Here is a 12,933-nt window from a genome sequence, read left to right on the forward strand (position 1 = left end):
GTACTAGCATGATTGATGGCACGTTGCTTGTCATCCATGTCACAAGCCTTGATGATTGCCATAACCTCCGACAGAGTCAATCTGGACAGATGCTTGGTCTTCTTGATGACAGCCACATTCAAGTCCCAGCTCTGAGGCAGTGAGTTAACCAGCTTGTTGTTGATCTCGGCAGATGTGAGATTGATATTTGCAGACCTAATATCCGTGATCAACGAGATGAACCGATGACGCTGTTTCTCCAAAGATTCTCCTAACACATGATTGAACATGTTGAATTGTTGACTTAGCAGATCTTGCCTACTTCTCCTCATGTCCTCATTACCCTCAAACACTTCAATGAGAGCCTCCCAGAGTCCTTTGGCGGAGTTCAACTCTCTAAATCCCAATGCAATTTCGGGTGAAAGTGCCATGGTTAAGGTAGCTAAAGCCTTCTCATCTTCCTCAACAATTTCAAAATCAGCATTAGTATACAACTCAATTGGCTTTGTCTCAACCTCTTTAGAGCCCTCTTTTTGATAGGTAATAGCCTGAGGACCTCTAACTATGCTCCTCCACATCTTTGCATCCTTTGCTTTCACATACTTCTCAAATATGAACTTCCACTCAGCAAACCCTTCAGATGTCAGTAGACGAGGCACACGAGTGGTAGTCCCCATGATGAAGTCAAGTTCTTGATGGAGCGTTGCATTTGAGGACACACTGACACCTGATTGATTCATAATATCCTTAACCGAAAACTTGATGGAGAGACCGAAAACAGCGTATTTTGTCCGAGAACACAGGATGTTGACCGAGAACTGTCAACAATATCCGAGGACACACAAACTTTCCCGAGAACGATGAAATCACCCCGAGAACTTGTAAATCTTCCTGAAAACCTTGAATGCTGACCGAGAACCTTGAAATCTTCCTGAAAACTACGAAATCAACCCGGAACTTAGAATAGCTTAAGATATGGCAAATCTTGAATATTTAACTAAATCCCGAGAATAGTGGGATTCAAATTAAATATGAGATATACCAAAATCTATTCCAAACTAAGCTTTCACCACCCGAAGAACACGAAGAACAGTCTTCTTCGAGATCCAGAAACCTTCAACACAATACACCTTCTTAGATCAGTGACAGAATCCTTGATATCACCAATAACCGAGCCTAGAATAGGTCTATAGGCTCTGATACCAATTGTAAGTCCTGTGACGGATCTTTCAATGTGATATCAAGAAACTCAGTGATTAGGCAGAAACTAATCACTAACATGATTCTATAGAAACAACCAATAATACTAGTAAAACAATGAAGAAGCTTCAAAAACACACGTATATTATACGTCGGGTGCTTAATCCCTTAACAACTTACACGGTCAAACGATAATGAATGAACAACCCTAAACCGTTAACATATGTTCTATGTATATCCTACCAACAAGGCCCAACGGAAACTAAAAGCCCACCGAGATCAACAGATCTTGGTTTACAAACGAAGCTCAAATTAGCCAAAACTAAGCCCAAAAACAAGCATAAACCACAAAATACGACCCAACATAGTTGCAGCGGCCGGCCTTTGCATCAGTTACCCGAAAGGCCCATTGAAGCGCCCCAGCTCCAATACGGTCATCACAGACCCAGTCATGGCAAAACCCGCTAATGACTCATCTTTAATCTCAATCGGCACCTACTTACTCACACAACCGGCTCCATAGACTTCTAAAAGAAAGGACACTCCCCATAATACAGCAAGCACCCAGGACAGAATTTCCATTTGGATCCGGTCTCAAAACATAACGTCACTGTGTAACTGTGCCTGAACACCCTTCGTGCTCCCACTGTTACTAAATCCCCGTTAAAGTTTAAACCTACGAATACGCTTAAGCTGACATCCTTGTGGCTCCAGGATTCATGCTTGCAATATGAACCCACTTAGCTCTACCCAATGTAGCGAGCTAAGACTTTTACAACTCCAATAATAGATTCATCGATGCTTCATTGAAGTAAGTAACAAGAAAATGAAGCAAAATAGAATCTCGAACCCAAGAGTCTTCACTGCCTTCCACTGAGTTCCAATGCATCACCAACGACACATTCTCAGAAGCAAAATTTACCATTTATGGACATCGACTCTAAAGAATGTCCCACACCATCATGCAGCACCACTAAGTCAAACTATGCCCAGCTCCCACTGTCTCTGTTATCCCAACCAATGCCAAAATAACACTCATGAGTTGAATCTCACTCGTACTTCCCTAGTGAAAACCTTCACCCAGTACCAATACAAAAAGATCCTCCTCAAATGTCAAACCATTGATCACCACCGAACAAGAGTAGCTTCACAGTTCCAGACCAGCTAATAGGCAAACGGTTATAACAACAGTCGAGCTTTCAACGGAAAGCAAGCGGTACCAAGGGTTCTATGACCGTATACACCATGATCAGTTAACTCCAACCCTAACCGAAAGATCATCCAAACGAGCAATAGAACACATTACTTGTCACTAACATTTTTTTTTCACTTATGTCGTCACCAGCGCACCCACTAGTTCAATTTTATCCAGGTTTATCCATCAGCAGTACCACATTCAAGTTCCCATGACAAACAAATCAACCGAAATCAAAATCGTCAAACATTTCGATCATATCCATCTCGTCTTCAGTTATAACAATAACAAACAAAAACAAATCGGAAACAGTGAAAAGACACAACGATGGCACGGGCCTGAACTTGACGGTTGTTCCACCGAACACTGTCAAATAAACCTATTTGCTCCTACAATAACCGACAAATCAAGTAACTGTAAAAAAATACCTCATACTATCTCTTGTAGACAAATATAACCCAAATGATGAATTTTCACATAACCCGGTTCCTAATTTCATGGTTGATAACTAATAGTCAAACCCGAACTCAGATAACAAAACCCTACCCCGGTCTTAAACCATAGCCAAACGCTAACAATCACAGTCACAAAACAAAAATTCTAAACAACCCGAACAACACCTGTCGAATACAAGGGTTTTAACCAAACCCTAATCGACTAACTTGCTCAAACCGACGACTAAAATATTGAGTAACAGGCTTGACTTCCGATTGAAACAAAAAACAACCTCGTAGGATCTTAATAATAATTGCTACCGATCTTTATCAAACAAGACATAAAAAAAATACCTTCTTTCTTTTTCTTCATGTGTGACGGAACAAACAAGTTCATAAAAAAAAACTATAATTATTTTTTATTATTTTATTTCCTTGTACGCCAACACAACAACAACAAAAAGGAATATATAGCTTCTATATTTATCCTTGACCGACGCAATCCCAAGAAAGAGTGATCTCGTTTTCTTATTATTTCTTGTACTATCGTCAAAACTCTAGCCGCAATCATCGAAGGTTTTTCCTGGTAATCCAGTCGGCAAACACAACCGACAAAACCAATCCTAAATCACAATCTTTCAATTTTCCGACGAGCGAACGGGATAAACAAACCTCTGCGAATCGTCTTAGTGCAAAACCGTGTGTAACGAGCCAAAGCTCTGATACCACTTGTTAGGAACAAAGCGGCGCAGCGGAACAACACACGAATAAGCGCACACGATTATACACGCAGTAAATAGAAAATATAAACAATAAACATGACACAAGAATTTTACGTGGTTTGGTCCCAGCGAGGGACCTACATCCACGGGTTGCAACTAGGTTATTTCATTGATTAAGTGCACCGATTACAATTACATAGCGAGGGTATATATAGATATAAAACTAGGATTAAAGACTTAAGTAACAAGAAACAATAACAGACCAAGCTTTTGTCACCAATTTAAGCCCAAGCCCAAAGCCTTCACAAACCCAACATATATCACTTGTTGAATAAACTATAGTAGCGGTTAAAGAAACAATATGTTCCCTTGTATGGACATTGTTTCAATATGAAGGTTATATCACACTATATTCATACGTAAGTGGCTGCCCCAAAACTCTCTTTAAGTAATAGTTTTGAATGAGGAAAACTAAGTAGAGGAAATCATTAAGATAAACTTAGAAATAACGTCAAACTTACTAGCACTTATGGACATTTAAATTCCTTTTTTGTATCCTCTTCTTGGTGAATTTGAAAGAAAATTAAAACTCTCATTTGTTCTACGTACAATTGAAATATTTTTAAGACAGAAAACTTATAGGTTCGGCAAAGGGAAAAACAACACACAAAAGAACACATATTAACCAACTATTGGCAGTCGAGCCTAGAGGTGGCAATATGAATGGGTTGGGTTAGATTTGGATGACGGGTTAGGATGGTTTTGGGTTAAGATGGATTTTTAAAATAGTGAGTTAAGATGGGTATGGGTCAAGATGGGCAAAGTTAATCCATCTTGACCCAACTAAAGGTTAAAATGCAAAGGGTTTCAAAAACCGCTCAAAAAATTATTCAAAAAATTTAATAAAAAATTAATAACTCAAAATATAAATAAAAAACATAAAAACTAAAATAACTAAAATGTCTCCCCCGTCGTCCTCGTTCATTAAAAAAAAAAACTTGGTTTCGGCTCGGTTCAGGTTTGGTTTTTTTCGGTTCATTTTGGCTTTTTTTTTTCATTTCGGCATCTATACGGTTTCAATGCTTTCGGTTTTTATTCGGTTTCGATTTCTCGATTTTATTCGGTTTAGGATGGGTATGGGTCAAGATGGGTAAAGGTAACCCATCTTGAACTAAGTAATACAAAAGGTTTCAAAAACCCCTAAAAAATATTCAAAAAAATTAATAAAAAAATAATAACTCAAAATATAAATCGAAAACAAAAAAAGTAAAATAACGAAAATGTTTCCTCCGTCTTCCTCGTTCATTAAAAAAAAAAACTCGGTTTTGTCTCAGTTCAGGTTTGGTTTTTCAGTTTTTTTTTGCTTCGGTTTTGCTTTTATTCATTTCGATCGGTTTCGGTTTCAATTATTTCAATTTCTTGGTTTCTATTTAGTTCCGTGGGTTTTGTTTGAAATAAAATTGGATAACGTTTGTTTTAGTCAATTTTAACCCATAAACAAACCCATTTTAACTTATAACCAAACGTCACTAGCATTTTCTCAACCCATCTTGACTTTTTTACAAAATTCTTTTAATCCATCCTGACCCATCTCAATTTTAAAGGTTATCCAAATTGACCCAAAACAGCCCATTTGAGTTTGTTTTGCCACCCTTACTCGATCCATATCAACCTGATTGTTATACAAGTGAGCTATCTTTAACTTGAACCGGTTCAAATATTTTTACAAACTTGAGTTATTGAAGTAATCATTTACTCCCTTCGTCTCATTAAAAGTGTTCATATTTCCCTTTTTATTTGTCTCATTACAAATGTTCACTTTTAAAATTTATTAGCTAATTTCCAAGTTTACCCTCAAGCATACACAACTAGTATTAATAAACAATATGGTGGCCCCATTTTCTAAGGGCATTATTGTTATTTGGTTAGCAAAAAATGTAATCATTCAATCCACCTTAAACTTTGTGTTTTTTCAAACTAAGACATTTTGATCGGGATGGAGAGAGCATATATGTGTGGAGAGTACAATAGTAGTTTTAATATTTTGAAGAACAAGGAAGAAAAGCTCTTTATTTTGCTTCAGAATTATTGTTCCAAATACTTCAAACTCTAATTACATTACATATATAAATTTAAAATATATATAAATATTTGCATACAAAAATAATCAATAACTTGGAAGAAATGGTAGTGGCAGTTAAATGACTGATGACTGAAGCTCACTTGATCACTTCCAGTTATTAGCAACAATGTCAGCCAAATCAACCACCCTCTGTGAGTACCCCCATTCGTTATCGTACCACGCAATCACCTTCACCATGTCATCTCCCATGACCATGGTCAACGAAGAGTCAACCGTTGACGACACGTCACTGCATCTAAAGTCAACCGACACAAGTGGCTCATCACACACTGATAGAATCCCGCTCAGCTCGTTGTCTGCGGCTTCTCTGAATGCTGCATTGACTTCCTCAGCAAAGGTCTTTTTGGAGACTTGAACCACGAGGTCAACGACCGAGACGTTGGGTGTGGGGACGCGAAGAGCGATCCCGTTCAGCTTGCCTTTGAGAGATGGCAAGACTAGTGCCACTGCCTTGGCTGCACCGGTGGAGGTTGGGACAATGTTTAGGGCTGCAGCACGTGCACGTCTGAGGTCACGGTGGCTCGCGTCAAGTAGCCTTTGGTCTCCGGTGTAGGAGTGAGTGGTGGTCATTGTTCCCTTGATGATTCCTATAATGTATAACAAGCATTATTAGGTTAAACTAACTTCATTAAATCATAACAAGTTATATTTTTTGAGGGCTACTAAAAAACCTACACACTTATGGATGTCAGACAATTAAGAGTTTTAAAAGAGAAAGAGTGACAGTCACATAAACATTTTGTGTATCACATTAATTAAAGAACACCCTATAAGGGTGTTTATGGTTTGGTATGCAACTATAAGACTGCCCAAACAAGTAACCATTTTTGTTTCTTGGTCCGCTTTAAACCTTTTTCATTGATTGGATTATGAATTTTTGAATTGAAGCGGATGGTTTGGTCTACGGTTTACACTCAAAATTCGGTCTGAGAAAATCGTTAATAATGGTTTGGTTTATCTGATTTTGATTTCCAGCGGTTTGGTTTTGGTTGAAAATGATATAAAATCGTTACTAATGGTTAGGCTCAAGGTATAACCTAACAACCATCAAAACCGGACAGTGAAGACATGCCCCTGACCCTTTGCATATATAAACAAGTGAAGTTGTAACGTAAATATTATATACCGAATTTTTGGTCGATGACTTTGACGAAAGGAGCGAGGCAGTTAGTGGTGCAGGAGGCGTTACTGATGATGTCCTCGGAATGGTTGTAGAGTTCTGCGTTGACACCGACAACATAAGTCGGGATGTCACCTTTCCCTGGAGCAGTGATGAGAACCTTCTTGGCTCCAGCCTGAATGTGCTTCCCAGCCCCATCTCGGTCCACAAACACTCCGGTACCTTCAATTACCAAATCAATGCCGAGTTCCCTGTACACATTCATGTCATAACTCGTATGAATATTTCAATTCCATAAAAAACTAATCAATGTTTTCATAAACAAACTAATCAATTTTTTCTAAAATCAGATGATAGTAAAAATATTTTAAAAATTAAACTATGTATGTTACTAAGTTAAAACAAATATGATACTAGTTTATTCTACGACATGCGTTTACAATTTTAAATGTAAAGCAAAATAAAATATAATGTTTTAAGTAAATCAGATATTTTATAAGAAGAAACTAATGTTTTTGAAATCCCGTTAACTGATTTAAAACAAAATATGAAACTATCTTGGATTTGCAATGTTTACATAAGATGGTGAGTTCTTATATAAATAAAATATGAAATCTTCAGAAAATCATAGATTTTGAAATAAAAATTCTCTCAAAATCCTATCACATGGTCCAGTTCTCCGTTTCAACCGGTTTAACCGGCAACCGACCAGCTCAAACAGAATTATACAAATACACTCAACCAAACTTGTTACATGGACCATGAGACCAATCCGGTTCTAAAAGCATTGTAACACATAGTTGAGTATCTAAAATCAAGAACAATAAACCATACCCCCATGGAAGGTTAGATGGGTTACGGTCAGAAACGACTTTGATGAGCTTGCCATCAACTGAAATAGCGTTGTCACCGGAAGGTTTCACGTCGGCGTCAAAGATGCCAAGAGTGGAGTCGTACTTAAGAAGGTGGGAGGCTTGTTTGACACCTCCCGTGTCGTTGATGGCGATGACATCGAGTGGGGAGTCCTTTCTTCCGTGCCAACACCGCAAGAAGTTCCTTCCTATGCGCCCAAATCCATTAATGGCAACCTTTAGCTTGGCTTCCACCGGTCCCTTGGTACCTTTGCCTGACCCAACCTAGTGGCATGCCAAACGTATTCTTGTTTTATAAAGTAAAACTAGAAACAGATAAATACGAATTTTAATACTCAAATCCATGTAGAATACTTTTTCAAACACAAGGGTTCTCGTTTAACTCCTTTCTTAAATGGGTAAGTGGGTGGACCCATTAAATTAAACAGGTAAACTCGAACAGAACCCGTTTATTATAAACGGGCAGCTCTATATAACCTTTATAGTTTATACTGTATATATATAAACTATGTAAAATAAAAGTAGGAAAGTTGAGTATTTACAAACGAGGTCTGGAAGGCAACCCAAGACACCAAATCATCGGAACCTTTCCTTCCAAAAGGAAGAGATGCAGATGCGCTACGAAGCCCGGAAAATTCAGAAAACCCTTTACCGTTCACCTGTAACAAGTACCAACTTAATTATTGATCAACAATTATCCACAAAGAAAATGTTTGTATGTATGTTTGCGTGTGCCTTCCTTTTTAGAACCAATAATTTATTGAGAACTATCCTTTCAGACATAAACATAAACCGTTACTTAACCGTTATGTATATCACCTTCAAGTCAAAAGATAAAGTTGCTTTAAGCGGTTATCGTGATTCGATTAGTCTAAAACGAACGTACGTGTATCTGTATGTACGTATGCATATATGTACGATGTACGCATGAGTTAATAAAAGTAACCTGGAGAGAAGAATTGGCCATGGCGAAGGCAGCGGAAGCCATGGTGTGTTACTTTCTTTGCAATGGGATGTAATGTTTGGGGGTGTTTGTAATTGTAAGCATATAGTGTTAAAGAGGAGAGTGGATGAGATTGGTGATCAAAGATAAGCCTATCATCCAATTTTATGGTTGTGGTTGTATATCATTTTTGTGTGTCCAATCTTTAACTATTACTTTCTCTCTCTTCCCATATCCAAAATGGTGGCCACAATATGCTTCTTATCTGCCATTTTGCAATTGTGTGCATTATATTTTGCAAAGACTCCTGGAGTTAACATATTGCAATACAAACATTAATCAAAATAAAATCATTAAATAGTTAAACTTTGTTAGAAAGTCTAGTTAGCAAAGTTTAGGTGCAAATTGAAGTTAGTTAATAGTTTGTGTTAATGTTTTAACTAATTAGAAAATAAACGAAGCGTTGCGTTGTATCAACAAACCATTGCGACGGTTTGAACATATTTCAGGAGGCCTATAAATGGAGTCGCGCCATCACCATTGTAAATGATCTATTCTTCGTGGATTCATCACAAAAAAATCGTTTTATTTAATTGTTGTTCGTGTCTTATTTAATTTATATTAGTTTATTTAACGATTCTATTAAGAAGGCCCCATCAAATACAAGGATTTTTAATAAATTTATAAAAGTAAGTTGCGAATGAAAAGTTGTAAGGTGTTATAAATTCATATAATGCATCATGGTAAGTAACTAGAGGTACTTGGATATTGTAGATCGAGTATATTTGGTTTCTTGGCTTGCTCAATCCCGCATAAGGAAACCCGGCCACGGGTCAAAGGCCACTATGATTAGTGGAAGTTACTCTCACTCTCCTCGATCAATTAAAGTGACCATTTATAGATACTTAAGGAGGACCTTCCACCTTTCCACATTTTGGCAACTATAACTCATGTTATTTGTAGCCATATGATATGTACCCAAACGCCTACATAGGTAAAGAGAGGTTACACACATCACCATTACCTCATATCTACATATACTCATATTTACATTTACATATGAATTATTCATATAAATATACTTATATCCTTATGATCTGAGACATTCAACTGACTTGGGCCTCCGAGTGTCATGCGACTTCAAACTCGTGACTGTCTAATGTGTATTCTGTGATTGCAGCTTGCTTTTGGCGTGGAAAGACGGGATGAGACATGGCATGACCATCATCGAGTCAGATCTGAATTGAAGGACTTTCCCACATGGCAAGTAGGATAGATATTATGTCCAATATCCCTTATCAAGCACAATCACCAAACATTGTGCAGAAAACTCCCTACAAAGAATACACTTCACAAGGAAACACGACTTCGAGGATGAAAAAAGACATGAGACGATATGAATTAAACATAACCCTCGTTTCCAAAAAAAAAAAAATAAAATAACTAATTAAGTTGAATTCAAAGGAATTTATTTTGTGTATTGAACAACTTGGGAAGCCGATCCACTTGAGTCTATGAAGGATATCATATATTTTCCTTACTATGTTGTGCAATGCATCTTTTGAAAATTCAACCGTTAAGAATCACTGAAAATTCCATTTTAACATTAATAATTTACATACATTGAATGCCACTTTAAGACTAATAGTTTCTCCTACCGGTACAAATCATAAACTTTGGTGTAATTTTGTATTGGTCCTAAATAACAATATAAAAACGGTATCGATCCCTTACTTGCTTAAGGGAATTAGTTTGAGAATTAGTAAGAGAAAAGAACAAGAAAGCTTATCAAATTTCAATGTCATGTATTGATACAATATCACACAAGTAAGAATCACCTATGCATAATTACTAACGCTGAAGATAGTTTAACAACTTTTAATGTCATATATTGAATACAATATTAAACAAATAAGAATCACCTATGCATAATTACTAACGGACTGCTTTAGTCGGTAATTACCGAATACTAGACCATATTCTTGTTAGTGATAAATTAGCAACTATTGTATTACCACAATCTTATATAACTTTATAAGATTTAATTTGGTATCAGAGCTTAGATTACAACCAATCAGAAAAGCCTTTGGCGTGGCGGTCGGCCACTCAACACTACCCACAACGAAATCTAAAAGCATACACGGCCTAAATCCCATATTTTACCCATTCCCCTGATCCAACTCATATTCCACACTTTCCCCATTTCCGGAGAGATGATGTTTCCATTTCTTCTTGGATACAAATTTCCACCTTTTTCCCCGTTTTAATTTTCTCTTCTTTCATTTTCCTGGTTTCTAATGAATAGTTCCCGTTTTCCCCCACTTTCAATCCCTTTTTCCTTCACCTCATCACTTTATACCATCCCCCTCAACACCTTCCACCTCCTTCTCAACTCCCATTCCCCCCGGTCCCATTCCATTGTTCATGGATCCGCTCCCTATGGTCTAAATTAGCCACGACCACCTTTTTAAATCTTTGAAAACAAGAACCACAAATCAACCACCACCAAAATAACAACAAATGCCATTATTCACCACCACTAGTCACTGTCATTATACCCTAAACAGCCGCATTTGTCTCTTAACACCGTTTTGCCCTCATATACAACCAAAAACCCCCGTCGCCTACACAACACAACCACTAAATGTCATACCCTCAACTTTCGAGTAATGGAGTTTTATCGCGAGGAGTGTGACATACCAGGATCTAGCCACGCGTTATACTGAAACAACCATTTATTAATGTAAAACATGCATTTATTGTTACTCATTAATTCGAGAATTATTGTTACAACGTATGTTGGTTTTGCGGAAGCATAAAAACAAGTAGTAGTTCCAAAATACTAGATTACAATTTAGACACTCAGACACTACAATTCATGAAACCCAAAGCATGCTTAGTTGTTTGATGAAGTCTATGAAACTATGATGCAGTCCTAACTTTGATGTGTCTTAATGATCTGAGAAACACATGCTAAGAGGGTTAACACAACGGTTGGTGACTTCACAGGTTTGTATCTAAAAATAAGTTATTTAGATATGCAGATAATGTAAATGGAATCTTTATCATTAGTTAATTACTCTGGTATTCATGATAAAATAGTGTAGTGTCCATTTCGACTGAAGCTGACATGTTGTTTTGTGTCTCCCACCAAATCTTTACCCTGACTTGGCAAAGTTTAGGCCAATGTTACACCTATTCGACCTTGAGTCAAGTTAGAGCGACTAACGCGGGTGGGATTTGTCAAGTCCAGTAGCACTACTCAATATTACCTCGCCAGTTAACCTTAGTTAACGATCCAATGTGTGTGGGGACTTTCAGTTGATGAGTTCACTACGTATACATGCGATAAAAATAACCTTAAAAGATCCAAAAAGGTTTGTGCAAGCTTTCTTCCCAAAGGAGTAAGTAAAAGAGAGGGGTCTTAAAACTCACATTGAATGCGTGCTAAACAAAAAGTCAATAGCTATAGCAAAGGTCTCGTACAAATATCCTAAAGTATACAAGTATGTAAGTAAATGTATGATGGTTTCTAGAACCCCTAGTATTCAAACAATCTCATTATTTATTATGTTTGACCAAAGTTTGACTTTTATTGACTATGACCAAAGTTTTGAGTTTTATTGACTTTGACCAATGCTTGACATTGTTGACTTTTGACCAGAAGGTCTAAATTTTGTTGGCCTCAGACCAAAAGGTTCGACTTTTGTTAACCATTGACCAAGATTTTGAATTTTGCTGACCGTTGACCAAAGTTTGACCGAGTTAACCAGACGACACGTTGGTGATATATAACCGAGTATGTTATCTTATAACAGCTAAGTTTCATTTGTTTGTATGTATGTATGTATGTATGTATGTATGTATGTAAGTATGTATGCATGTATGTATGTATGTATGTATACACACACACACTTGTCAATAACGCATAACATGTACACCAAACAATTTTTCATGCACTATTCATATAACAACCAACTTTTCACCACACTCGATATTCCAATCAAGGCTAATATTTTTAGTCAAAATAACTCTTAAGTGTCAAATCATGTTCTAATAAGTAATTAAGTCAACTAGTGAGCAAATAACCACACATCTCATCAAATCACACACAAATCGATTATGAATTCACAAGACAGATTTTAACCTTTACAAACATATTTTTGTAACTCATCAAACCATTGAGTTAAATTCTGAAATTTTTACCACAATGAACTACAAGGTTTAGGTTTACCAACTATTTTTGTTGTATTTTTTTTAATACACACAAAATCATGAAAATTCATACAATACAGCAACGCATGTGCAACTATTTCAGTACGCAA

General features: G+C 36.9%; 1 protein-coding gene across 1 annotated transcript; it reads right to left on the reverse strand.

Annotated features, from left to right (window-relative positions):
* Positions 1–5,564: 5,564 nt before the first annotated feature.
* On the reverse strand, positions 5,565–8,807 carry LOC143621667 (glyceraldehyde-3-phosphate dehydrogenase A, chloroplastic). The gene is made up of 5 exons (XM_077093023.1): positions 8,612–8,807; positions 8,208–8,324; positions 7,628–7,929; positions 6,800–7,044; positions 5,565–6,260 (listed from the first exon to the last, which is right to left on the reverse strand). The coding sequence occupies exons 1-5, from the start codon at positions 8,651–8,653 to the stop codon at positions 5,758–5,760; spliced, it is 1,209 nt and encodes a 402-aa protein (XP_076949138.1). The 5' UTR covers positions 8,654–8,807; the 3' UTR covers positions 5,565–5,757.
* Positions 8,808–12,933: the final 4,126 nt, after the last annotated feature.

The sequence above is a fragment of the Bidens hawaiensis genome, unplaced genomic scaffold (assembly GCF_021521415.1).
Source record: "Bidens hawaiensis isolate Kalapana, Puna unplaced genomic scaffold, B.hawaiensis_p1.1 tig00002924_1, whole genome shotgun sequence".
Classification (NCBI taxonomy): domain Eukaryota; kingdom Viridiplantae; phylum Streptophyta; class Magnoliopsida; order Asterales; family Asteraceae; genus Bidens; species Bidens hawaiensis.

What these genes read in the sequence shown, in the direction of transcription:
- LOC143621667 (XM_077093023.1), bottom strand. Translation starts at nt 8,653, where the DNA reads ATGGCTTCCGCTGCCTTCGCCATGGCCAATTCTTCTCTCCAG. An exon ending in TTGCCTTCCAGACCTCGTTT is followed by an intron (nt 7,930 to 8,207) that starts GTAAATACTCAA and finishes GCATGCCACTAG; the next exon opens with GTTGGGTCAGGCAAAGGTAC. An exon ending in CCATCTAACCTTCCATGGGG is followed by an intron (nt 7,045 to 7,627) that starts GTATGGTTTATT and finishes GAATGTGTACAG; the next exon opens with GGAACTCGGCATTGATTTGG.